The sequence below is a fragment of the Eretmochelys imbricata genome, chromosome 26 (genome assembly GCF_965152235.1).
Source record: "Eretmochelys imbricata isolate rEreImb1 chromosome 26, rEreImb1.hap1, whole genome shotgun sequence".
In the NCBI taxonomy this organism is placed as follows: Eukaryota; Metazoa; Chordata; order Testudines; family Cheloniidae; genus Eretmochelys; species Eretmochelys imbricata.
The window spans coordinates 13,588,366-13,611,283 of record NC_135597.1 but is presented as its reverse complement, the minus strand read 5'-3'; the positions used below and the strand labels follow the sequence as shown (position 1 = coordinate 13,611,283).

Genomic DNA, 22,918 nt, shown 5'->3' with positions numbered 1-22,918 from the left:
TCCACATACCAGCTGTCTAAGGTGTTTAGGCGAGGGGCACATAAGTGACAAGTGCCGTATCTGCAAGTCCTTTAAACTTAGGACGAAGAAGGAGCACGATATCCGTCTAAGAAAGCTCCTATTGTTCAATATCTTCATAAATGATCTGGAGGATGGTGTGGATTGCACCCTCAGCAGGTTTGCAGACGACACTAAACTGGGAGGAGTGGTAGATACGCTGGAGGGTAGGGATAGGATATGGAGGGACCTAGACAAATGGGAGGATTGGGCCAAAAGAAATCTGATGAGGTTCAATAAGGACAAGTGCAGAGTCCTCTTAGGACGGAAGAATCCCATGCACCGCTACAGACTAGGGACCGAATGGCTCGGCAGCAGTTCTGCAGAGAAGGACCTAGGGGTTACAGTGGACGAGAAGCTGGATGAGTCAACAGTCTGCCGTTGTTGCCAAGAAGGCCAATGGCATTTTGGGATGTATAAGTAGGGGCATTGCCAGCAGATCGAGGGATGTGATCGTTCCCCTCTATTCGACATTGGTGATGCCTCATCTGGAGTACTGTGTCCAGTTTTGGGCCCCACACTACAAGAAGGATGTGGAAAAATTGGAGAGAGTCCAGCGAAGGGCAACAAAAATGATTAGGGGACTGGAACACATGACTTATGAGGAGAGGCTGAGGGAACTGGGATTGTTTAGTCTACAGAAGAGAAGAGTGAGGGGGGATTTGACAGCTGCTTTCAACTACCTGAAAGGTGGTTCCAAAGAGGATGGATCTAGACTATTCTCAGTGGTAGCGGATGACAGGACAAGGAGCAATGGTCTCAAGTTGCAGTGGGGGAGGTTTAGGTTGGATATTAGGAAACACTATTTCACTAGGAGGGTGGTGAAGCACTGGAATGGGTTACCTAGGGAGGTGGTGGAATCTCCTTCCTAAGAAGTTTTTAAGGTCAGGCTTGACAAAGCCCTGGCTGGGATGATTTAGTTGGGGATTGGTCCTGCTTTGAGCAGGGGGTTGGACTAGATGACCTCCTGAGGTCCCTTCCAACCCTGATAGTCTATGATTCTATGATTCTAATGGAGTCGGCACTCCCTCCAGCACCGGAGCAGCGATCCGACTCCGCACCGAGCACCGTGGCCTCCATGCGCAGTGCTCCGCTGGTCCCCCTCCACGAGCTGGCACTGGTCCCGCTCCACGGCTCCAGTCAAGAAGCCGAAAAAGACTGTGAAGGGAAGATCTCCTACCGTAAGGGACTGGTAAGGGCTGGGGGCGAGCCACAACCCATGCCAGGCAGCTCAACACCCCCCTCGGGAAGTCAGTCCCCAGCACAAGTCGAGCGGTGCAGCCCATCCCACACTTCGCCTGTGATTCCGGATAGCAGCACGGGCCCCGGCCAGCTTCAGGTGCCATTGACGCCCAAAGCCCTACAAGCAGCTCAAGAGATCCTGATGCTCCTGGTGCCACCCACACCAACTCCAGCGGTACCCCGGTCTTGGGGGAAACCCGTGCTGGGACCTATGTGTGTTCCCCACCTCAGCGGCACTGTTCCCCATTGAGAGCGACATCCCGCCATCGCTCACCCACCGGAAGCCATCACGACTGAAGAGGCAGGCTCAGCGTCCCCGATCGAGGGACTCGAGGCGTACCTTGCCAGTGGATTGGCGCAGAACCTCTGAGGCAAGCGCCACGCGGCAAGAACTTCCAGGCCGGACGCGACTGTTTCCAAGGACCCAGTACCGATCACGGGACCGATTGAGGGTCAGAGATCACAGATTGCCAGGCCGTTATCGCCTGTCTCCTAGCAGTAGGTCAACCTGCTCAGGAAGATCCTCCCAGCAACTGGCCCGTATTAGCTCCCGGTACCGGTCAAGTAGTGTGAGGCATGGATTGCCAGGTCTTTGACACAGATCCGCCGAACACTGTCAGTTCCCAAGATCCTGACCAAGACGCCCATTTCACTCCGACAGGTCGGCTTTGGGACGCAGTGACCGGCACCGGTTGGACAAGAGCCACCACTCCACCCAATCCTGCTCGCCCGTTATTGACCGCTCTGCTTATACCTCTGGCACGGAGCGAGGCTCCCTGACAGCGAGACAAGCCCCCGTACCTGCGGTGCTGCCTATATCATCAGCACCAAAACCTGTCCCATGGCCCCAGGTGTGGTAGCCAGCACCATGGTACCTGTGGAACTCTTGGGGGTTCATCCAACCCTCCCAGGCTGCCCAGTCAGCGTAGGGAGCCTCGGAGAGGCCAACGGCCTCCGCATCCCATCCCCCTCCGGTGCTCGAGGCTTCGGGGGGTAAGACCCCACAAGTCCAGGAGGACCCAGGGGAGTAAGGTGCTAGACCACCAGTGGAAGTAGAGGTCCCTGCAGACCAGCTCATCAGGGACTTCTCTTCTCACCACGAGTGGTCGCTCTATCCAGAGGTAGCCTGTATAATCTTCCAAAGGTGGGGAACTCCCAAGTGGACCTGTCCGCTACCAGACAGAACAGGAAATGCCACCGGTTTTGCTCTTTGCAAGGTCTGAGCAAGGGCTCCCTCTCCATTGCCTTCTCCTGTGGTGGTCAGGGAGCCTGATGTACACGTTCCCTCCAATTACACTCATCGTCAGGGTCCTAGCAAAGATCAAGAGAGAGATCAGGTGCAGGTTGTCGTGATCGCCCCAGCATGGCCTCTCTAGCATTGGTTCAGCACTCTCATGAGCTTGTCAGCGGCCCCTGCCTGGCCCCTGCCCAACCGCCCAGACCTGCTGTCACAGGACCCTGGTCGGCGCCTACACCCCAACCTAGAGTCCCTCCACCTCTCGGCGTGGATGCTATGTGGCTGAACCCGGAGGAATGGACCTGTTTGGAAGGAGTCCAACAGGTCCTCCTGGGGAGTAGGAAGCCCTCAACCAGACTGACTTACCTGGCCAAGCGGACGAGGTTTTCCTGCTGGGCATCCAAACGTGGCATCTCTCCCTCACATTCTTCCATAAAGGCTGTCCTGGACTACCTGCTCCATCTGAGGAACCAGGGCCTAAGGCACACTTCCATTAGGGTGCATCTCAAGGCCGTCTCCGCTTTTCACCCACCAATCCAAGGACAGATGGTGTTTTCCCATGACATGACGGTCTGATTCTTGAGAGGGCTCGAGAGACTCTCTTCCCGCAGGTACGGACTCCTATCCCGCAGTGGGTTCTTAACTTGGTTCTCTCTAGGCTCACAGGCCCGCCCTTTGAGCCGCTGGGTTCCTGGTCACTTTCCTTGTGGTGGTAAGGTTCGAAATTAAAGCCTTGACCTCAGAACCACCACACACAGTCTTCTACAAAGACAAGGTTCAGCTGCAGCCCCATCCGGCTCTCCTGCCGAAGGTGGTGTCCACCTTCCATATGAGCCAGGACATCTTCCTCCCGGTTTTCTGTCCCAAACTGCACAAGACCAGTGAGGAGAGGTGTCTTCACACGCTGGGCGTCCAAAGGGCGTTGGCTTTTTATTTAGAACGTACCAAGCCCTTCAGTAAATCAGCTCAGCTCTTCATCGCTACAGTGGACAGGATGAAGGGTCTTCTGGTGTCCTCGCAGAGGATTTCCAATTGCATCACCTCGTGCGTGAGGACCTGTTACGATCTGGTGGGGGTTCCTTCACTGCCGATTGTCAGAGCCCACTCGACGAGAGCACAGGAGTCTTTAGTGGCCTTCCTGGCACACATCCCTATCCAGGACATCTGTAGAGCTGCAACGTGGTCCTCTCCACACGTTCACGGCTCACTATGCCATCACTCAGCAGGTCAGAGATGACGCTGGATTTGGCAGAGCTGTGTTGCAATCGACATGTCCGTGAACTCCTACCCACTTCCAGGGGTACTGCTTAGGAGTCCCCTAAAATGGAATGGACACGAGCAAGCACTCGAAGAAGAAAAGACCGTTACGTTTTCCGTAATTGGTGTTCTTCGAGATGTGTTGCTTCTGTCTATTCCACAACCCGCCCTCCTTCCCCACTGTCGGAGTTTCTGTCAAGAAGGAACTGAGGGAGGGGGAAGCTGGTGGCGCCCCTTATACCGTGCCATACGGGTGTCACTCCAGAGGGTGCCATAGCTGATCCCCTATGGATACTGCTGAGGGAAAAACTTCTGGCACAGGTGCATATGGCAAACACACACACCTAATATGGAATGGACATGAGCAACACATCTCGAACACCGGTTACGGAAAAAGTAACTCTCTTTTCCTCTCCCTGGGGAAACCTGCCTGAAGTCTATTCCCCTTTCCACTGCACTTACACTCTTAAATTACTTAAGTGCTTTTGAAAATGGGATTTAGGCCCAGATCCTCAAAGGTATTTACGTGCCCCCTTTGAGGTGAACTGGATCTTAGACTCAGTCATTTAGAAGCTTGTGAAATATTTTCCCTCTATCTCATTTCTGCATCTGTAAATGAGAATAATTGAACAGGAGTGCAATCTGTACTGCACAGGGGTGCTGTGAAGATGCATTCATTAATTAATGTTTGCGAGGCACTCAGGTAGGTGATGAGGGCCATAGAAAAGCCAGTGAAGAAATTTTAAAAATCCAGTATACAGCGCTGTATTTGGATGGGGTACTAGAAGTGTGAGGAGAAAAAGAAACATTGAACAATTGCCTCTTTCTCTGAGCTCCATCCATCCTACGTGCTCAAAGAGGCCAGGGTTCCTGTGGAAAAAGTAGGTTATCATTTTTGTGATGTATTTAAAGAGGGTATCGTAAGTTACTCTCACCAGGGGGCAGAAGTAAGGCATTTCCTAACTTCTGAGTACTTGACTTTGCAACCTTAGCAGAGTTCTTCCAACATAGATTTTCGCATGGAATAATGTGCCTCCGAGTCCCCAAAAGCTGTGTGTTAGGGTATAAGGAGTGCCATAAAAAGAAAATTCCTGAAAATATCAAACTGCCATTACATTATTAATCAGTGGTATGCCCCCCAGAGTTCAGGCGTGGTCACCCTAGCTCAGGAAAAAGAGAGAGCAGAATTAGAGGGAGGTTTAGAGAAGGGCAGTGATAGGGTTACCAAATTTGAACATTCGAAAAAGAGGACACTCCACATTGGGGTGCTGTCGGCCCCCCCACAGTCCTCCCACGCTCTGCCCCCACTCTGCCCCAGGTCCCGCCCCCTCCTCACTCCCTGGCCCGCCTGCTGGCTTGCTGGCTTCCTCAGTCCCCCACCCACCGCTCGCCTTCTCCCACTTGCCACTCACCTCCTCACTCCCCTGCCAGAAACCCCCATGCCCACCCCGAGAACCCCCGCCTGCCGCTGGCTCGCCGCTTGCCTCCTCACCCCCACCCGCCGCTGGGTCCCCCACACGGCCTGCTGCTGGCTCGCCGCCCGCCTCCTCGCCCGCCACTGGCTTACTCGCCTCTTCACACACACACACATACCCCGCCGCTCGCCTACTCACCCCTCCTGCCGCAGGTCCCTCAGCTCCTAGGATCGGGGCAGCCGAGGGGTCTCCACGTTCTGCGCCCGCCACAAGCACGAGCTCCGTGGCTCCCATTGGTCAGGAAAAGCGCCAACAGGAGCTGCCGGAGCCGCGGAGTGAGGCTTGCAGGCGCTGGCAGGGTGCAGAGAGCCCTCCGCCCCCCCGACCCGACCAGACCCGACCCTAAGAGCCAAGGGGGCGAGGTGGGGAGTCCAGCGCCCCTGTCTCTTGCGCTGCACACAATCACTACACGGCTCTTCCATCACGTGTGTCTTGCATTTGGCACCTGTGTTCCAACAGGCAGCGGGGCTCTGTAAGTGGGACCTGGGCTCTGACCCTAGCTCAGCCTGATTCGACCATATGCAAGTTGGCTTAGCAGCGAGCTAATAATGAGAGCAGCAAGGCGCATGGAAACTTTCTAACGAGTCTGCAGAGGAGACTGGAACTCCTGGCCTTTGGGTTTATAGTTTGGTGCGTCCGCTAGCAAGCGCGAGGGTGTCTGTGGGAAGGCTGGGACCTCCCTCCCTCAGGTAGTATGTGTTCATTTCTCTGCTCCGCCTGTTTTCAACAGGGAGCAGTCCAAGCATGCCCAGTGCTGCTAAGAGCCACCTACCAGCTGAGCCGGCACTGGGCACCCTGGGGCCAAAAGATGCTTGTTCTGCAAAACCAGATAAACAGCTAAAATGATTGTGTGTTGCTGGATTTCTCATGGCCGGTGCCGGGCTGCGTGCCCTAGCAAAGTGCAAGGCCATCCTGAGAATAGGAGCTTTGGGTGGCTCTACACCTCCATTTGCTTTGAATGTGTGCCAAAAAGCACTATAAGACCCTGATGCTTTTAAAGGAGGAGGGGCCTAGGCATGTGGATGTTACAGCCCTGAGAGAAATCTGCTCTCAACAGAAACTTTCCTACAGGCTTAGCTAGAGTTGCTGCTGCTCCTTCATGACCCAGCCTGCACGGGAGTGTGCTGGGAGCGTGGGTGTGAACGGCTGATGGAGCTCCCGTTCCGGTTATGGCCCGTTGGAAGGCGTTTTGCTGTGCAGACCCCCGAGGTACATGTACACAGAGGCTGGAGGTGTAATTCCTAGTGCGGGCAGATGTACACACGCTAGCTTTGATTGAGCTAGCATGCTAAAAATAGCAAGGTGGCTGCAGTGCCTCAGGTGGCTGCTAGCCCGAGCCACTGCCCGTGCCATGTGGCTATTTTTAGCACACTAGTTTGATTAGAGCTAACGCACGTATGGCTACCTGGGCTGGGGCTTGGGATCCTCTAACCAAGCGACCGAGTTCCCAAAGCTCTTCATGTTCCCCTATATCTTAGAGCCAGGGCTGAACCTCCTGTGACCTCCCTCCAAAGCACATGATTTCTCAATATTGTATGCTCTCATTTTTCCGTAAAGTGCTGCGGATACACATGGTGCTGCTCAGAGAGCTCATGATGTACTGAGGAGACACAGAGCGTAGCGAAGAAGCAAAGAGACAACGGGGGGATGCACTGGGAGAGCCAGAAGGAACGTAGTCACCAGTGAGAATTATTCTAAAACGTGGTAACTTTCAGATCTCTCTCCTCACTCTCCATTGTCCCCTGCAGTGGGGTCTCCCCATATTCCAATTCCTTGTTGTTGTTGTCATTTCTGATGCCAATTGGGGGCCTGTAACGGGGCGTGATTCATCCCTGCGGTGCCTCCTGCTGGTCTCCCAGGGAATTAGCTCACCAGCTGTCGGAGAGCCCTCTGCTGGTCGCCATCCCGTACGCCCCCATGTCCCTCCCGGACCCCAGTGCCCTTTTACCTGGGGTCTTGCCCCTTTGCAATACCCCCACATGCTTCCTGGGTCTCCCCTCCCTGGGGAACCCCCACCCTCTATCCCCACCTTGCCTCAGCCTATGGGCTACTGCTAGTCACCATCGAGCCCCCTTTCACTGCAGCTGACTGCAGTCTGTACAAGCCAGTCGTCACAGGCAAGGGAGGTTTGGACCTGCTGCCTTCCTCTGCAACCCAGTACCTCTGTGGGGCCTTGAACAAGGCCCTGCAGCCTGGGGAGTTGCCGGCCTGGAGCTCCCCAGCCCTGCCTCACTCTAGGTACCCTTAGGCTTCCCCAGCAGCTGGGCCCCTCTCCCTCCTCAGCTAGAGGGAGACTGCCTGAGTGCCTGGTGCACAGCCCCTTTATACAGGCCAGCTGTGGCCTGATTGGGGAGGCAGCTACAGCTGGGCCATGCCCCAATCAGGCCAGTTTACTAGCTCTCAGCCCCAGCCCTCCCCAAGGGCTGGCTTTGGACCCTTTCAGGGCCGGAGCAGGTGACCACCCCGCTACAGGGCCCAATGTGCTGAGCATGGCACAGCCCCATAGTGAGGGAGAAACAGAGGCATAGTTCAAGTAACTGAAAATAGAAATAAGTCTCTTTCTCTCCCCCTCCCTCTTCCCAGCCTGAAGGAAAAATAGTCTAATTAGTTCATGGAGGTTTTGTGTGTCTGGGTAGAGAACTTACTGAAGGGAAACTAAGTTGAAGAAGGGAGTTCTGCATTAAGTTCTCAATGGTGAGATTTGGGGTGTCTTCTGGCAATGAGTTCCGTAGACAGGGTCAGTCTCCGGTGACTGTTCTGGCTCCCGCTCTCTCTAGTCTCCCCGGGTGGTCGGCAGGTTCATGGCTGCAGTGAGAGAGAGAGAGCTGTTCTGGCAGGTCATGTCTTTGGAGGGAGAGGCGTCTCTCTGGTAACTAGGGCGGATCCCACAGAGGGTCTCTGATTAGGGGAGCCAGTGCATTGGCTGAAGTGCTTCTGGGGTTTCCTTAAGCAGACAGGCTGCTGTGGTCCCCGGGAGGCCTTTCAGGGCATTTCATCCTTAGAGCTAAATGTGGAGCTGTGACGCTGGAAGCCCTGAATGTGGTGTCTCTGTGGCCAGGGCTGTGCCCTGTCCCATCAGACACAATCTCCTGGACAATCTCCAGAAGTGGGCTTGTTTTGGCTCCCTGGCTGTTGGAGCACCTGGGTCCGAAGAGTAGCCTGAAAGGAGCTCAAGGTCATGGACTGAGCTAACAACCTGAGGGCAGATGCCTCTGATAGCGATATTAGAGAGGAAGCAAGTTCTCCAAAGTGTTCCCCTTGCCAACCAGCATCACCTCCATCTGGCCTGGGCTCAGCTTGGCCAGTTGCTCTTCATCCAAGTGCTGGTTTTGGGTAGGCACCGAGCGAGCTGAGAGATGGTGCTGTTCCCATTTGATGAGGAGAGTGTATAGAACTGGGAATTGTCCTTGTCCTGCTGGGATGACGCTTTCACCAAAGCCGTCGTCAGCCCGTGTTGTCTCAGCAGGCCCCAATGGCTTCCTCTAGGTAGTGTGTAACATGGGGGAGAGGATAGAGACTTGTGGGACTCCACAGATGAGAGCTGTGGAGGAGGAAGAGGAAGCATTAGACTGAACCCAAAGGGTCCTTCTGGGGGAAAGGAAGGGACCTGAGCCATTTCAAGGCATGTTCCTTCTTGGAGGCATGACACAAGTATTTGGTGTTGTGGTTTAGCTGAAGAGGGCTTACGCGGTGTTGATACTGTTGCCTTTTAATATTTGTCCCTACACCCTGGGGGCGAAATGTGCGATTTTTATCATTCAAAAAATAAATGGGGAGGATTTTTCATAAACAGCCTCTTTGTACCAAGTTTGTACCTCTTAACCCTCTTAAAAAATAGAGAGGTGTCAGGGAAATAGGTGCGAGTTACCTGGGCGTATGTCGGTGACGGGCTCACCTTTCCTGTGTGCAGTGCTGCATATTCAGTGGGTTCGACGGGATGCCAAAGGACCGCACTTTCTGCTCGGTTCTAGTCTGATTGGACCTGGTGGAGAGAGGCATGCAGCTCATTGGAGGAGGCAAAGCTGATCTTCTGCTTATGCTCAAAGCTGCTCATGCTGTGGGTTTGCAGTTGCTAGCTTGAGCTTTTTAAGGAGATTCGTTATGTCATGGCAATTTCTGAGTGGAACCTGCTCATGGTACACAATACATCTGCACTTCATGCAGCACTGCCTGTCAAAGGAAGAAGCTGGAGGGTTAATCTTCCATTTAGCTTATTGGTTGTCCTGTCTCTGAGCATGGCATGCTGGGATTTCCTCCCAGCTGTTTTACATCATGAAGATTTGTATGTTTGGGAAATTCCAATGCACAGCTGCAACTCATCCACTCCACATTCCCAAATCCCGGAATTTCACAGGACATGCTCCATCCAACTGTTTGGTGTGAAAGGAACTTCTCCTTCCACTGAAAAAGACTATTCACTGTACCTTTATTTTGTCTCCAAGCTATATCCAAGTATGCAAGACCAGCATAACAGCATGTGGCAGAGAGGACAGAAACCAGTGGTGCTGAGACATTAGGGAAGTAGGCAGCTCTGTAATAAAGGTTGCAATGAAATTTGCACTTAAGGTTTTTAATTTATGCTTGCTGTTTTACTTTTCAGTTGTTGAGTATGGGTTCCAAAGTTAAGACACTCCCTCTTCAAGGGCCAATCAAAAAATGTTCAGGTTCCTTTTAGCATTTTCCCCCTGGGTATCTTGGTGTTTTGGATTTTTCTAGCCCAAGGAGCACAGTAAACTCTAAGCTTCTTACACACATGTTGTTCAGAACAGCTCAGGGATAAGACTGGGGTGTTGGGGTTTTTTGAAAATTTTAGGTTTAACAAGAAAAAAAGAGAGCGTTCCCTTTACTCTTTGTAAGCCATTGATTCTCTGCAAGGAAGAGCCGATGTATCTATATAACTGCCTCTGTATCGTACTGTTACAGGCCCGCCTCTGTGCCGGAACCACAGAGGATATAATTCTCTTCCAGCCCCAGTTAGGGAAAATTGGCTCCTTTGCTCAAGCTGTAACAGCTTCTGCTCTAAGCTCGGGAGGTTCCCGGTTCAGTCCCTAGTGTGTTGGCCAAAATGGTAGCTGTCACACATCTGTTCTCTGCTGCAACCCCAAGCCCCTGCTCTGCTCAGCACAGAGACCCTGGGGAGCCAGCAGGGGAGGTGGTCTCTGGCAAGGAATGAGAGTGAGATGGGGCTCTCGCAGAGTGGAGCGGTAAGGGGGTGGAGAAAAAGTGGGAGGTGGGTGTTGAGGGGGAAGGCTGGAGAAGTGGACTTGTTGCTAGTTCTCAGGTGCCACAGGCCGTGATGGGGAGCCAATGGGATGAGGGCCATACTGTGCAGGGCAGACATGGGTATGTGGGGAGCAGGGGTCAGTGGGCTTTGGGGCAGTATAAGAAGGCTGCATGGGGATGTGCAGGGTGACCGGAGGGGGGACATGGGTTGTGTGTGTGGATGGGGAAGGAGTGACTGAGCTAGGTAAAGTAGTTTCCTTGATTCCAAGGCCTGAAGGGATCCTCATGATCGTCTAGTCTGGTGTCCTGCATAACACAGGCCATAGGATTTCCTTTAATTCCTGCTTCAAGGCCAGTAGCTGTGGTTGAACTAGACCAGTGATACTCCGACTGAGGCTCCCAATCCACATTTGGCTCTTTAACGTGTTCTTTGCAGCACATGTTATTAAAACGTGATTTCATTATTAACCCAGTCAGGACGCATTTCTTACTTTATTAACCAATTGTAGTTGATAAAATGATAATACTTGGTCAGTCATTTTTCCGTGAGAACCATATATATATAAACAAACCAAATATTGCCCATGTCATACTGCTTAAATATGAATCTATAGTGCGATAGTAAATGAAACAGTGACTTCGCATTACTACTGTGGCTCTTTTGGTTAATGCTGACTGCTAATTTGGCTCCTGAACCACCGAGGTCTGAGTATCACTGAACTAGAGCATATATTTTAGAAAAACATCCAATTTTGAAAATTGAAAGTGGTGGAAAATCCACCACAACCCTTGTTAAGATGTTCCGGTGGTTAATTACTGTCAGCCTTTGTCCACTAGATTGAAGAGACCTCGATTATCACATTTCTGTTCCCCAGGTAGACCGATACATGCAGACTGTGATCAAGTCCTTCCTAACCTTGTCTTTGGTAAGGTAAATAGATTGAGTTTCTCAAGGTAGAGCCGGTTTTTTGGTCTTTTAGTCATTCTCATGGCTCTTCTTTGAACCCTCTGCAATTTATCAAAATCCTTCTTGACTTGCGGACTCCAGAATTGGATACAATATTGTGGTAGCTATCGCCCAAGTGCCAAATAGAGAGGTAAAATAACCTACTGTTTATACATCCAAGGATCGCGATAGCCTGTTTAGCCACAGCCTTGCACTGGGAGCTCATGTGCAGCTAATTATCCACTATGACCCATGAGTCTCTGAGTCACTGCTTCCTACCTTAGAGTCCCCCATCCTGTAAATATGGCCTGCACTCTTTGTTCCTACATGTATGAGTTCATGTTTGGCTGTATTTAAGAGCATATTCTTTGTTTGTGCCCAGGTTAGCAAGTGATCCAGATGACTTCGTATCAGTGAGCTGCCCTGTTCATTATTTACCACTCCCCCAAACTTTGTCATCTCCAAACTTTGTCAGTAATGATTTTGTTTTCTTCCAGATCATTGATAAAAAAGTTAAATAGCATAGAGCTAAGAACCGATCCCCAGGAGACCCCACTAGAAAACTGCTTGCTTGAGTCCTCTTTGACAGTTACCTTTTGAGACCTATTGGTTAGCTAATTTTAACCCATTTAATGTGTGCCACGGTGATTTTGTATCTTTATAGTTTCTTAATGAAAATATTGTGCAATACTATGTCAAATGCCTTACAAAAGTCTATTCATAGAATATTACATCAATACTGTTCCTTTTATCAACAAAACATGTAATCTCTTTAAAAACAAGTTAGTTTGTTAAAATCTATTTTCCATAAACCGATGTTGATTGACATTAGTTATATTACCCTCCTTTCATTCTTGATTAATCGAGTCCCATATCAGCTACTCCATTATTTTATCCAGGATCAGTGTTAGGCTGACAGGTTACCCAGGTTATCCCATTTACCCTTTGAAAATATTGGCCCAATATCAGCGCTCTTCAGTCTTCTAGACCTTCCCCAGTGTTCCAAGACTTATTAAAAGAACACTCCTTGGGAAGCTCTTTTAAACTCTTGGATGCAAGTAATCTGAATCTACCAATTTTAAAATGTGTAACTTTAGTAGCTGCTGTTAACATCCTCCTTAGCTACTGTTGGAATGGAAAATATATCATATGATATAAATACATGGTTTGTTTTTTCCCCAAATACAGGACAGAAATATTATTGAACACTTTTGCTTTTTCTGCATTATTATTCACAATTCTACCATTTCCATCTTTGGGGTTCTTTTTGCTTCTGATACATTTTTTAAAAACTCCTTATTGTCCTTAACTCTGCTAACCATACATTTCTCCTTGTGTCTTTTTCTTCCATTACAAATTTTCTACAATTCCTAGTTTCCAATTTATATTCCTTGCTATCAACTTCCCCTTTTGTCACACATTGTTTTTTTTTAATTTGTTACACGTTTTTTATTTATTTTGTATTCCTGCTTTCACTTCCCTTTTAAGTTAGGCAGTTTAAAAAAAACAACAACAAAAACATCGAGGGATTATGGCTTTGGGGACATTTAGAAAAATATTCTTAAGAAGTTCCCAATTATCACTGACATTTTTCTCTTTAAATTTTTTTTCTCCCATCTGATTTGGCTCATAATTGTTTTCAGCTTGTGAAATTGGCCCTTCCAAAGCACCGTGTGCATGCATGCTGACTTGCTCTATCGCAGAGCCTCGGGGAAGAGTGAGAGACCAGAGTCCCAGCACCGAGGCAGCTGAGCCGGCCCGAGGGCACCAAAAGCGCCCCAAGACGGTGCTTTTGTGTGTGCAGGAATGCTGTTTGAGTGCTGACAACTCAATGCAGAGGCACTGGGCCCCTGTCAGCCAGCCCCACCGCAGCACATGAAATCCCATGCTAAGAACCCCACGTTTCTGCCATCACCCTCCCAGCAGGTGGCAGCAGAAGCAGAGAGAAGGGATGGTGGCCGGGGATTATTGGCCCTTGGGGGAGATCAGCTTTGTGGGTGCATCATGGTGGAGGAGTGGGGCTGCAGCTGGGGTGTAAGAACATCAGCACAGAGAACTATGGTGGCTCATCAGAACACAGCTCCTCTGTGTTTTCCTTCGCCCCCACAGTACTTCTTCCCTATTGCACCACGTACAAGTCGAAATCCCCCACGTGTGTTCCCCAGACCACACCCAAAATAGAGCGCAGTATTCTGCTCTCCCTTCCAGATTAGCCAGATGTCCTGTCAACACAACGCTTCTCCCTGCGCATTCCCACTCACCACGCTGGCGGCTGCTCCTCCGTGTTCGCCTGTGAAACGCTGTTCTGGAGCAATATATGGATGAGCGTTTTGTCGAGGAGGAAGGGAGGTCTGGCAGGTTGGCAGGGATGAGTGTGCTAAGGAATGGAGCAATGGAGGGGACGTTCAGGAGCAGTGCAGCTCTGCGGGGGTGGGGGCAGGAAGGTGGCATGGGGAACGTGAAGCTCTGTCCAGTGGCGTAGCTAGGAGTGGAAATTTGGGTGGGCCCCGACTCTCGGATAGACGGGCAATGACAGACAGCGCTAGCTCAGCTTCTCCGCTGACGCCACGCCCTTTTCCGAGCCCTGGTGCCCCCAGGCACAGGGCTTCACCTGCCGGGCTGGGCACGCGCACGAGGCAGCTCAGAACCCGGCAAGGCAGAGCTGCCGGAGCGTGGCTTTCTGAAGGGCGAGCGCAGAGCTCTGTCCTGGATTTCAGGGGCCCAAGGGACGCTGCGGGCTGCTGTGGCAGCCCTACACCCCTGCTCAGATTTGGGTGGGCCTGGCTGCTAAGCGGGTGGGGCGTGGCCATGCCCCTGACTCTGTGCCCATATGTAGCCATCCCTGTTGATGCACTGTTGTGCTTATGGTAAAAACTGGGAAATTCAGCCCAGAAAAGGTCGTTTGCTCGCAGTTAAGGCTGTTCAGAGGCACATCCTAGCCCCAGGTGTGGTGAAAACCAATGAAATCTCACCAGCTATGGACACGATTCACCCGACATGCTACACTGCCACCTCCACGTACTGGTCTGGCCACATCGCGTCCCCGGGAGCCACACAGGCCTTCTCCCCATACTCACCCCATGCGTGCTGTCTTAACCCCACTGCAGACGGCCCTAAAATCACTACTGATCGATTCGGGCCTGAAGGAATGTCCCAGGCATGAGCAAACCAAGCCCTTCTTCCTGCTCGCTCTCCAGCCACTACAACACGTGCTTACAAATTCCCAGCAATAACCTCTCCTCACTCGCCCTGTCCCACCACCGGGCTGCAGTCCAGCGCCAGGTCCCGTGTAGAGAGCAGAGCAAAGCAATAGACCGTGCACGTCTGTCTCGTTACAATGTGGGTGGAGCTCGGGTTGTGAGTAGGAGGGAGGAGACGTGTGGGTGTCAAGGAAGGGGAAAGCAGGGTGTTGTGTGTAGGAGTGAGTGCCTTGGAACATACTCCATGTGTTGGTAGCTCAAGTGCACGTCCTACCAAACTGTGGAGGGTTGTGTAGTGGTTGTGTTAAAGATCAAACTGGGGCTACAGCGCTCAGAATCTGTCTAACCCAGGGGTGGCCAACCTGGGGCTCCGGACCCACATGCGGCTCTTCAGACGTTAATATGCGTCTCCTTGTACAGGCACCGACTCCGGGGCTGGAGCTACAGGTGCCAACTTTCCAATGTGCTGGGGGGTTGCTCACTGCTCTGGCTCTGCCACTAGGCCCTGCCCCAACCCCGTCCCGCCCCGTCTCCTGAGCCTGCCATGCCCTCGCTCCTGCCTTTCCCTTCCCTCCCACCCCCGAGCCTCCTGCACGCCACAAAACAGCTGATGGGGAGGGAGGGAGAGGCGCTGATCGATGGGGCTGCCGGTGAGTGGGAAGGGGCTGCTGTTGTATTACTGTGGCTCTTTGGCAACGTACATTAGTAAATTCTGGCTCCTTGTCAGGCTCAGGTTGGCCACCCCTGGTCTAAAGTATTTATCCGGTCCAGTCACCATAGTATCGGAGCACCTCACAGCCTTTAATGGATCTAGCTTCTGTGACAGGGTCGGGCCAGATGGCTATAGGAGAGTAACAGAAGGCAGATATATTAGCCCCAGGCTAAGTAGGTCCCTTTTCCCTGGGTAAGGTAACAGGGAAGGTTCCTGATTGTTCTGGAGACAATTAAGACAGGCTGATTAGGACACCTGCAGCCAATCAAGAAGCTGCTAGAATCAATTAAGGCAGGCTAGTCAGGGCACCTGGGTTTTAAAAAGGAGCTCACTTCAGTTTGTGGTGTGCATGTGAGGAGTTGGGAGTAAGAGGCACTAGGAGCTGAGAGCGAGAACACGGACTGTTGGAGGACTGAGGAGTACAAGCATTATCAGACACCAGAAGGGAGGTCCTATGGTGAGGATAAAGAAGGGGTTGGGAGGAAGCCATGGGGAAGTAGCCCAGGGAGTTGTAGCTGTCACACAGCTGTTCCAGGAGGCACTCTAGACAGCTGCAGTCCACAGGGCCCTGGGCTGGAACCCGGAGTAGAGGGCGGGCCCGGGTTCCCCCCAAATCCTCCCAACTCCTGGTCAGATACAGGAGGAGTCGACCTGGACTGTGGGTTCAGAAAAATGGCCAAGCTGAGGGCTTCCGTGAAGCTCCAAGGCGAGCAAATCCGCCAATAAGTGCAAGACCCACCAAGGTAGAGCAGGAACGTTGTCACACTTCATAACACCCCCGAGAGGTAGGGAAATGCTGTTCCCATTGGGCAGGTGGGGAACTGAAGCACAGAGAGATTAAGTGATTTGCCCAGGGTCACCCGGGAAGTCTGTGGTGAAGCAGAGTCTTGAACCCAAGTCTCCCAACTCCTAGGATAGCCACTAAACATTGGGCCATCCTCCTCCTTGGAAATGAAGTGGCATCTGCACAGAAAACAGGAGACCTTGGCAGAGTGTTTGGATTTATGATCTATTCTTCCCTAATCTCTTTCTCTGCCGTCCCTGGGACAAACTGTGTTCTATCAGCTAAACCAAACAAGTGAGGAATGCCAGAGCCCATTCCAGAGTGCGAGCCCGCTGGTTCAGGTGGCCTTGTGAGAGATCAGCCGAGCCCTTCTTGCTAGAGGCAGATTGATCACAGGGTTGTTTGTGCAGGGAGCCTGCTTCCTAGGCTCATGGGTCCAGGGGATGGAGGTTTACTTGGTCAGGCATGTCAGGTGAGAGCCTGCTTTGCAGGGAGAGCTGGAGCCGTGTGACGGGCGAGAATCCCGCATGCACCTAAGACCAGCTGAAGTGCGTGAGGACCTTTCAGGCTGTGCTGGGGGGACCGGCCCATGGCATGCTGCCTTCTCTTGGAGGCCACAAACCCAGAGAGAGCGAGGGAGGGCATCAGCAGGGAGAGCATGCAGCATTCAGGGCGGTGTTTCTCCAATCTGCGCGGCACGGCATTGACCCTGCTGTTGGTAATGCCTGCCTGGCAGGTGCTCCGCCAGACACACAATCAGGGGTTTGCTCCTGTACACTCAGGCCACAAGCGTCTGTCCTGCTGCAGTCTTCACTGTTTGGCCGAACACCCGCCCGGAACAGCTGGACGCCTGCCACAGCAGAGTGGCAGCTGCCCTCAGTCCCCAGAGCCCTGGGGAGAGAGGGTCAAGCAGCAGTATCACAAACAGCAATTATTATTAGGACTTGGAAGTGATCCTGGAAATAGTTTTGGCTCTCGAGTCCTCTCGCCCTGCGGGGGCTGCTGTGAGAGCTAGGTGGTAACGCACAGCCAGAATAGTGACTACTCCAGGGACCACTGGTGAACAGCCCAGTCCATTCATAAAAAACTCTGTGTTGCTAATTCTCGTCTACTACTTTGTGTTTGTACAGCACCTAGCACAATAGGGTTGGCCCTTAGACACAGCCGTAATAAGCATGTTGCAGTTCTTATGATGACTGGTGTTTTTCTTAAAGCCTCAACTTCTGGAGTCATGTGAATACATAAGAATCTCCATTTTGAGGTGGTGGTTGTTTGTTTTTTTAGAAATAAGTTTCTGGCTCTCCTGGTTGGTGAGAAAATCTTGAAAATGTGACCCCAGTGCACCCTAAGACTCAAAAAAACAAAACAAAAAAAGTACCCACCCAGAAGGCAAATAAATAGAGCCTAAAATGCATTATCTTAAAATTTCATGATTTTTAAGCCAATCTCGTAATGGGGTGGGTGTGGCTGCTGATGACTCATGATTTTATAACATTTGTGATTGGCTGTGCTAGAGGTGGTGTAGCCTAGTGGACAGACCACTGGACTGGGACTCAGGAAACCGGGGTTCTGTTCCTTGTTCTGCTCCTGGCCTGCTGAGTGGATTGGGCAACTCACTCCTCTGCTCCATGCCTCAGTTTCCCCATCTGTAAAATAGGGATAATGACGCTGACTTCCTTTTTAAAGCGCTTTTCGGTCTACTGATGAAGAGCACTCTAGAAGAGTAAAGGGTTCCTAGTAGTAGTTTTTAATCAGGTACAAAAAACAAGTAAGTTGTAATCGTGGTCTGTGTGGACAACTTGCAAAAAGAGGGAAAGGGTTGACTAAAAGAACGAGTGAAGCAATAGCTTTGCTGGTTGTAGTTTGATGTGCTAGGATGCCATGCCCCTGCTTTGTTCCCGCCTCAGAGCCAGGCAGCTCCTTTCTAGGGGGGATCCTTCGTACAGCGATTTAACATCACCACCCCATTCAGCATCGCTCCCCAGAGAAGGAAGAGGAGGGCAGGGAATGAAGCAAGAGCGGCCAGGCTGCCGGAGCTTCCGCACAGTGCACAGGCTGGTGCAGCTGCATCATCCTCTACTGGGGGTGTCTCTTATTCAAATTCTCTGTGTTTTAGCACTGACCATGTGCCCCACCCTAGGCAATACGCAAAGCCAGGCCTTGCCCTGCAGCGGTCCCAGGCTGAAAGATCTCAGTCTAAACTCCTCCTTCCGCCTGAGCCAATGAGCTGTCTGCTGCCTGGCTGGACTTGGCTCTAGACCCTAGGCTGGGATCCCGCAGGTCCTGCAGGACCCCCTGCCATAATAGCAGGAGCAGGTAAAATGTACTTCCTTGTGAGCAGGACTGGGTAGGCAAAAACCCCAGACTGAGGTAATTTGCGTGAAAACACTAAATCTCTCGTCAGTTTGTCATAAGTAGAATTTCAGCGATTGGAAAGCCAGTTTTTCTTTTTTTAAATTAGGGTTTTAATACTTAAATTTAGGCGAGAGATTGGAAGAGATTTGGTGTCCCTTATAACAGGAGTTAAAGTAGTTTTTTATATGGTTTAAGCAAAATTTGTTTTATTCTTTTAGTGGTAAAAATTGTGTCTGAATTCCGTGTGTGTGTGTATATGTAAGTATTAACTGAGTGTTTGGGGTTTTTTTAGTAGCATGGGGGAATCTCTCTCTCTTGTGGGATTTATGAGATCTAAGGTTTTTGCGGGTCAGACTAAAAATGCAAGAAACAACACAGGAGCGGGTGGGAATGGGATTTAAAAAAATAATCCTGCAGAGGACTCTGCTTGAGTCCCTGAGACACAATGCCAGTGTCTTCGAGGAGCCAGCGTGGCAAGATCCCACGGGAACACAGTCTCCTTGACCATTCGCTCAGTCCTGCTGGAGGATGCCTGAGCCTTCACGACCTCCTGCAGAACTCCGCCAAGTGTGTCGTGCGCTGCTGAACAGAGGGTCCCCTCCACGGCACTTCCGTGGTCGCCAGCCAGATTTTCAGGGAGCGGGGTTGTGTGCAGATTTTACAGGCTGCCCTTAAATGCATCAGTCTTAAATGGCGATGGGGTAGTTGGGAGGATTGTGAAACAGTTTCCCAGACGTGGGAATTGGGGTCTGTGTTGTATATGGCTCCATGGTGCATGGAGACCTGGGACTCCGGTACGGTACATGAGAACGTAACTGGTAGGGTGGTTCACACTGGACCTGTAGATCCTATCTGCCCCGGGGTGGCAAGAGCTTAGCTAATCACAGCCTATTACTGAAGAGCAGGAGGTTCTGGAATGATCCGCTAGGGGGAACTTGATGCTGGCAGATTGAGATAAGGGAGCACGCTGAGTTCCCATGTCCTTTCCAGACCTTCAGCAGGGTGGCTGAGTCATTGATTGGTGGGGGCGAGGAGGGTTTGGGTGAGAGAAGTGTATCACCCTAGTGCACAATGCTGAGGCCTCGCAGCTGCTCCTAGCTGAGCTGGCTAAGAGACGCTCACAGACTCACAATTCCTCAAGGCCTGCTGTGGTTAGAGCTGGCTGTTTGTGACTATAGTTTGGCATTACTATATTATTGTAACCCTCCACTGACCTTGGAAGTGAATGACCAGAGCAGGGGCACAGGCCCTGCAGTATCAGAATTGTTTTAAATACCAAACTTCTGACATGTCCCACAACTCCCTCTTGTGAACACAGCTGGGCTTCGGGGAGTCCCCTTTCCTCACAGAGATGTTGTTTCATCCTTTTAAATCTGGGTTTCTTCCAGTACCTGCAGATGAAGTGGCCGCTTCTTGACGTTCCGGCTGGTGCTACGCTGAAAGACAGCAGATCTCCATCGCCCGCACACTTAGTAAGTGCTTGTCTGCTTGATTGTACTCAAACCTTCCTGAACAGTTTTGGCTGGAGGACTCCCTGCATGCATTTTCTAGACAGCTTGCTTTTTCTTCTTGCAGCTGCACCTGGTCCACCTGACCAGGCACAAATCACAGGCAGAATCTCCACCCATCACTCGCCCCCAGTTTGGTCTCTGTTGTTATCCCCCAGACCGTGCACACCTTCCTGAAATCACATCATAAAGAGCAAAGTTTTAAATGAGGGTAATTAACCAGAGGAACAATCATTTATGGATTTGGAATCTCTTTAGTCTCTAAGGTGCCACAAGTCCTCCTTTTCTTTTTGTGGATACAGACTAACACGGCTGCTACTCTGAAACCTTTCTAAAACATGTACTCTAGTTCATCCAGGAGTTCTTGGGCTGGATGCCGAGATAGCTGGGTGACATTCTTTGACCTGTGCCCCACGGGAGGTCAGATCAGATGACTGTGAAGGTCCCTTCTGGTCTTAGAATCTGTGAATATGTCAAACAGGAAGTGAAAATGTCAGCATCAGTTCTGAGTGACAGGAGAAAAGGAGAGACCAGGCAAGTGAGGTGATCTCTCTTCTGCTCTATGGAGCTTGAAAGCTTGTCTCTTTCACCAGCAGAAGTTGGTCCAGTAAAAGATATGGCCTCACCCACCTTATCTCTCTCATATCCTGGGACCAATATGGCTACAAGACTGCAGACAACAGAAGAGGAGAAAGAAGAGGTTTCTGTGGGTGCCTACAGCTGGTGCGGTACCCAGTGATCAGCCTGGGTCACAGATAAAGGCAGATGAAGGGTTGCAATGACACATTAAGGATGACGTTTTCAAATCTGTGCACCTAAAATTAGGCACCTAAATAAGAGGCCTGGTTTTCAAAGATGGCGAGAGCACAATTCCCACTGCCTTTAGTGGAGGCTGTGTGTGCTCCAAGCCCTGGAGAATCAGGCCAGTTTTATGCTGGTGCTGAAGTATTGTGTGAGTTCAAGGTGTCTTAACTTCAGGCATCCGAGTTATGAGCATTTTGGCGTAAGGTCAGTGGTCCTTAGACCCTTGGGGATAGTAGGCAGATGGGTTCCCATGTGTTCATGCTTGGGGTGGAGTGGCATAAACTGCATTCCCAGACAGTCTCTTCTGTGGAGTCTCCCAGCACTTAGCAAGGCTCTAAGGTTCTGTGTGTCTGTCCCTCCATCTTAGGAGCTGCCAAGCCCAGGCCAAATACTAATCACTGGTAGTGGCTGCAAAATAATTTTTTGTAATTATTCTTGGGCCTTATTTTGCTGTTTTATGCTGCAGGAAGAGGCCTGGGCGGGTTTGGTGGTGGTTCTTAAACTCTCGGCATTGTACCGATTTGGTCTCTCCTAGTTTTGCTGAAGAATTTTGTTGTGAGGCATCAGATCTTTCTTCTGAACTCTCCCCTGTTCTTTGAAAGCCGAGGGTTCTGAAATTAACGACGATGTTTTTTCCTCCGAAGTTGTTCATTAAACATTGGAACAAAGTAGAGGTTAACAAAAACAATTAAAACCCAAGAGTTTTAATCAGTCTACCTAAAAATGCAACTGCAGGGTTGAGGCCATGATCCCTTGGACTAAGGGTTGAATTCTCCAAAGGCAAATAAGAAGGGTATTTCCTAATGCCTCTCAATTGGTCGGCTTCCAGTTTCCTTTCTTCTGCGAGGTCGCAATTTCACTAATTCTCCAGTGGCCATCAAGTCTTCCAGGGCAGACAAGAGTTGTATTTCCAATGTAAAAAGCAAGCAGGAAAAAAAGAAATCTTTTAGGCATTCTATAAGCATCGTAACGGAGTTAAAAAGGACCCAAGCCCTGGTTAAATTTTTCTTTTGCTGGTGACCTTTTAAGGAGCGTTCAGAATAATTTTCTTAGGGAGGAAGCCGAGAGGGAATACAGAAATACCCATCTCTATTTGTTCTGGAGAATCCAGCCCTTCCTCCAAGAGATGGCTGTTTCAGTCCTGCAGCTGGACAGACTCACCTGGTGCCTGAGGCTGTTCGGTTCGCTCTGTGCTGTGAGAGTTCATGATTCAAAACCTGTCACTGGAAACCTCCGTGCACACAAGTGATTAGATACTCTGGTATTTTGGTCAGCTTCCCCCCATCCCACGCAGTGTTTTCACTGGTCCCCTTCTCATCCCCATCCCCTGCCAGCCCTTATTTATTCTATCTTTTATCATTAAGGTTGCAAAACTGCTGTCGTTATAACCCCTGGTTCCCACTCGCTGTGAGCTCTGCAAAGCGTTTGCCTCTGGGCCTGGCGTTTTCCAGGGTTGGCCGCTGCCCAAAGTGAATTTTTCATTCTTGTACGTTTGAGTAAAATCCCTCGAGGCGTGTTGAGTTCTAGGAGATTGACTAACGTCACACTTCTCTGCAGGCTACAGGGGAAGGGTCACGCCTGAAACCTGAGAACTTGCCCTGGACGTAGATCTCCTGTGAGATAGAGCAGGACTGGGCTGAAAAGAATTGCTTTAGATTGAACAGAGATGCCCCCTCGACAACTCCATCCAGTGCATGTGCAGGAGAGGATGGGCTGGGGCGCATGTGCCAGCTAGTGGAGTGTTGGCAAGCTTTGTGGATGCAGCATCTGAATTCGTAAGCTCCACCAGCCCACAGTGAATTGCACTGAGTGCAGAATGAACAGCTGTTTGCCTTGTGGCCAAGTGGCATACGTATGCACCCGGAGCGAGCAGCTCCTGGCCTGCAGGGCCCAAGTGCAACATCTGGAGAGCAGAGGTGGTGAGCTGGAGGAGCAGAGAGAGGGAACTGTCTACAGAGGAGGCATAGGAAGACGTTGCGGAGTAGACCACTGAATTAACATCCCTGACTGCTGCTTGAGGGAGCCAGTCTCATGGCGGAGGGGCATCTAGGTGGGATGGACCTCTTTGCGACCACGCTAGTGGAGGCTGATGAGTCCTCACGCACCGAGGGGCTGCTC

General features: G+C 51.0%; 1 protein-coding gene across 1 annotated transcript in view; it reads left to right on the top strand.

The window, feature by feature from the left end:
• Positions 1 to 22,918, top strand: part of TCF7L1 (transcription factor 7 like 1) — a 100,985-nt gene that overhangs the window by 59,290 nt on the left and 18,777 nt on the right. The window contains exon 4 of the mRNA XM_077805627.1: positions 19,877 to 19,960. Within this exon, the coding sequence (XP_077661753.1) occupies positions 19,877 to 19,960 (84 nt within the window). The remainder of the gene's footprint in view (positions 1 to 19,876; positions 19,961 to 22,918) is intronic.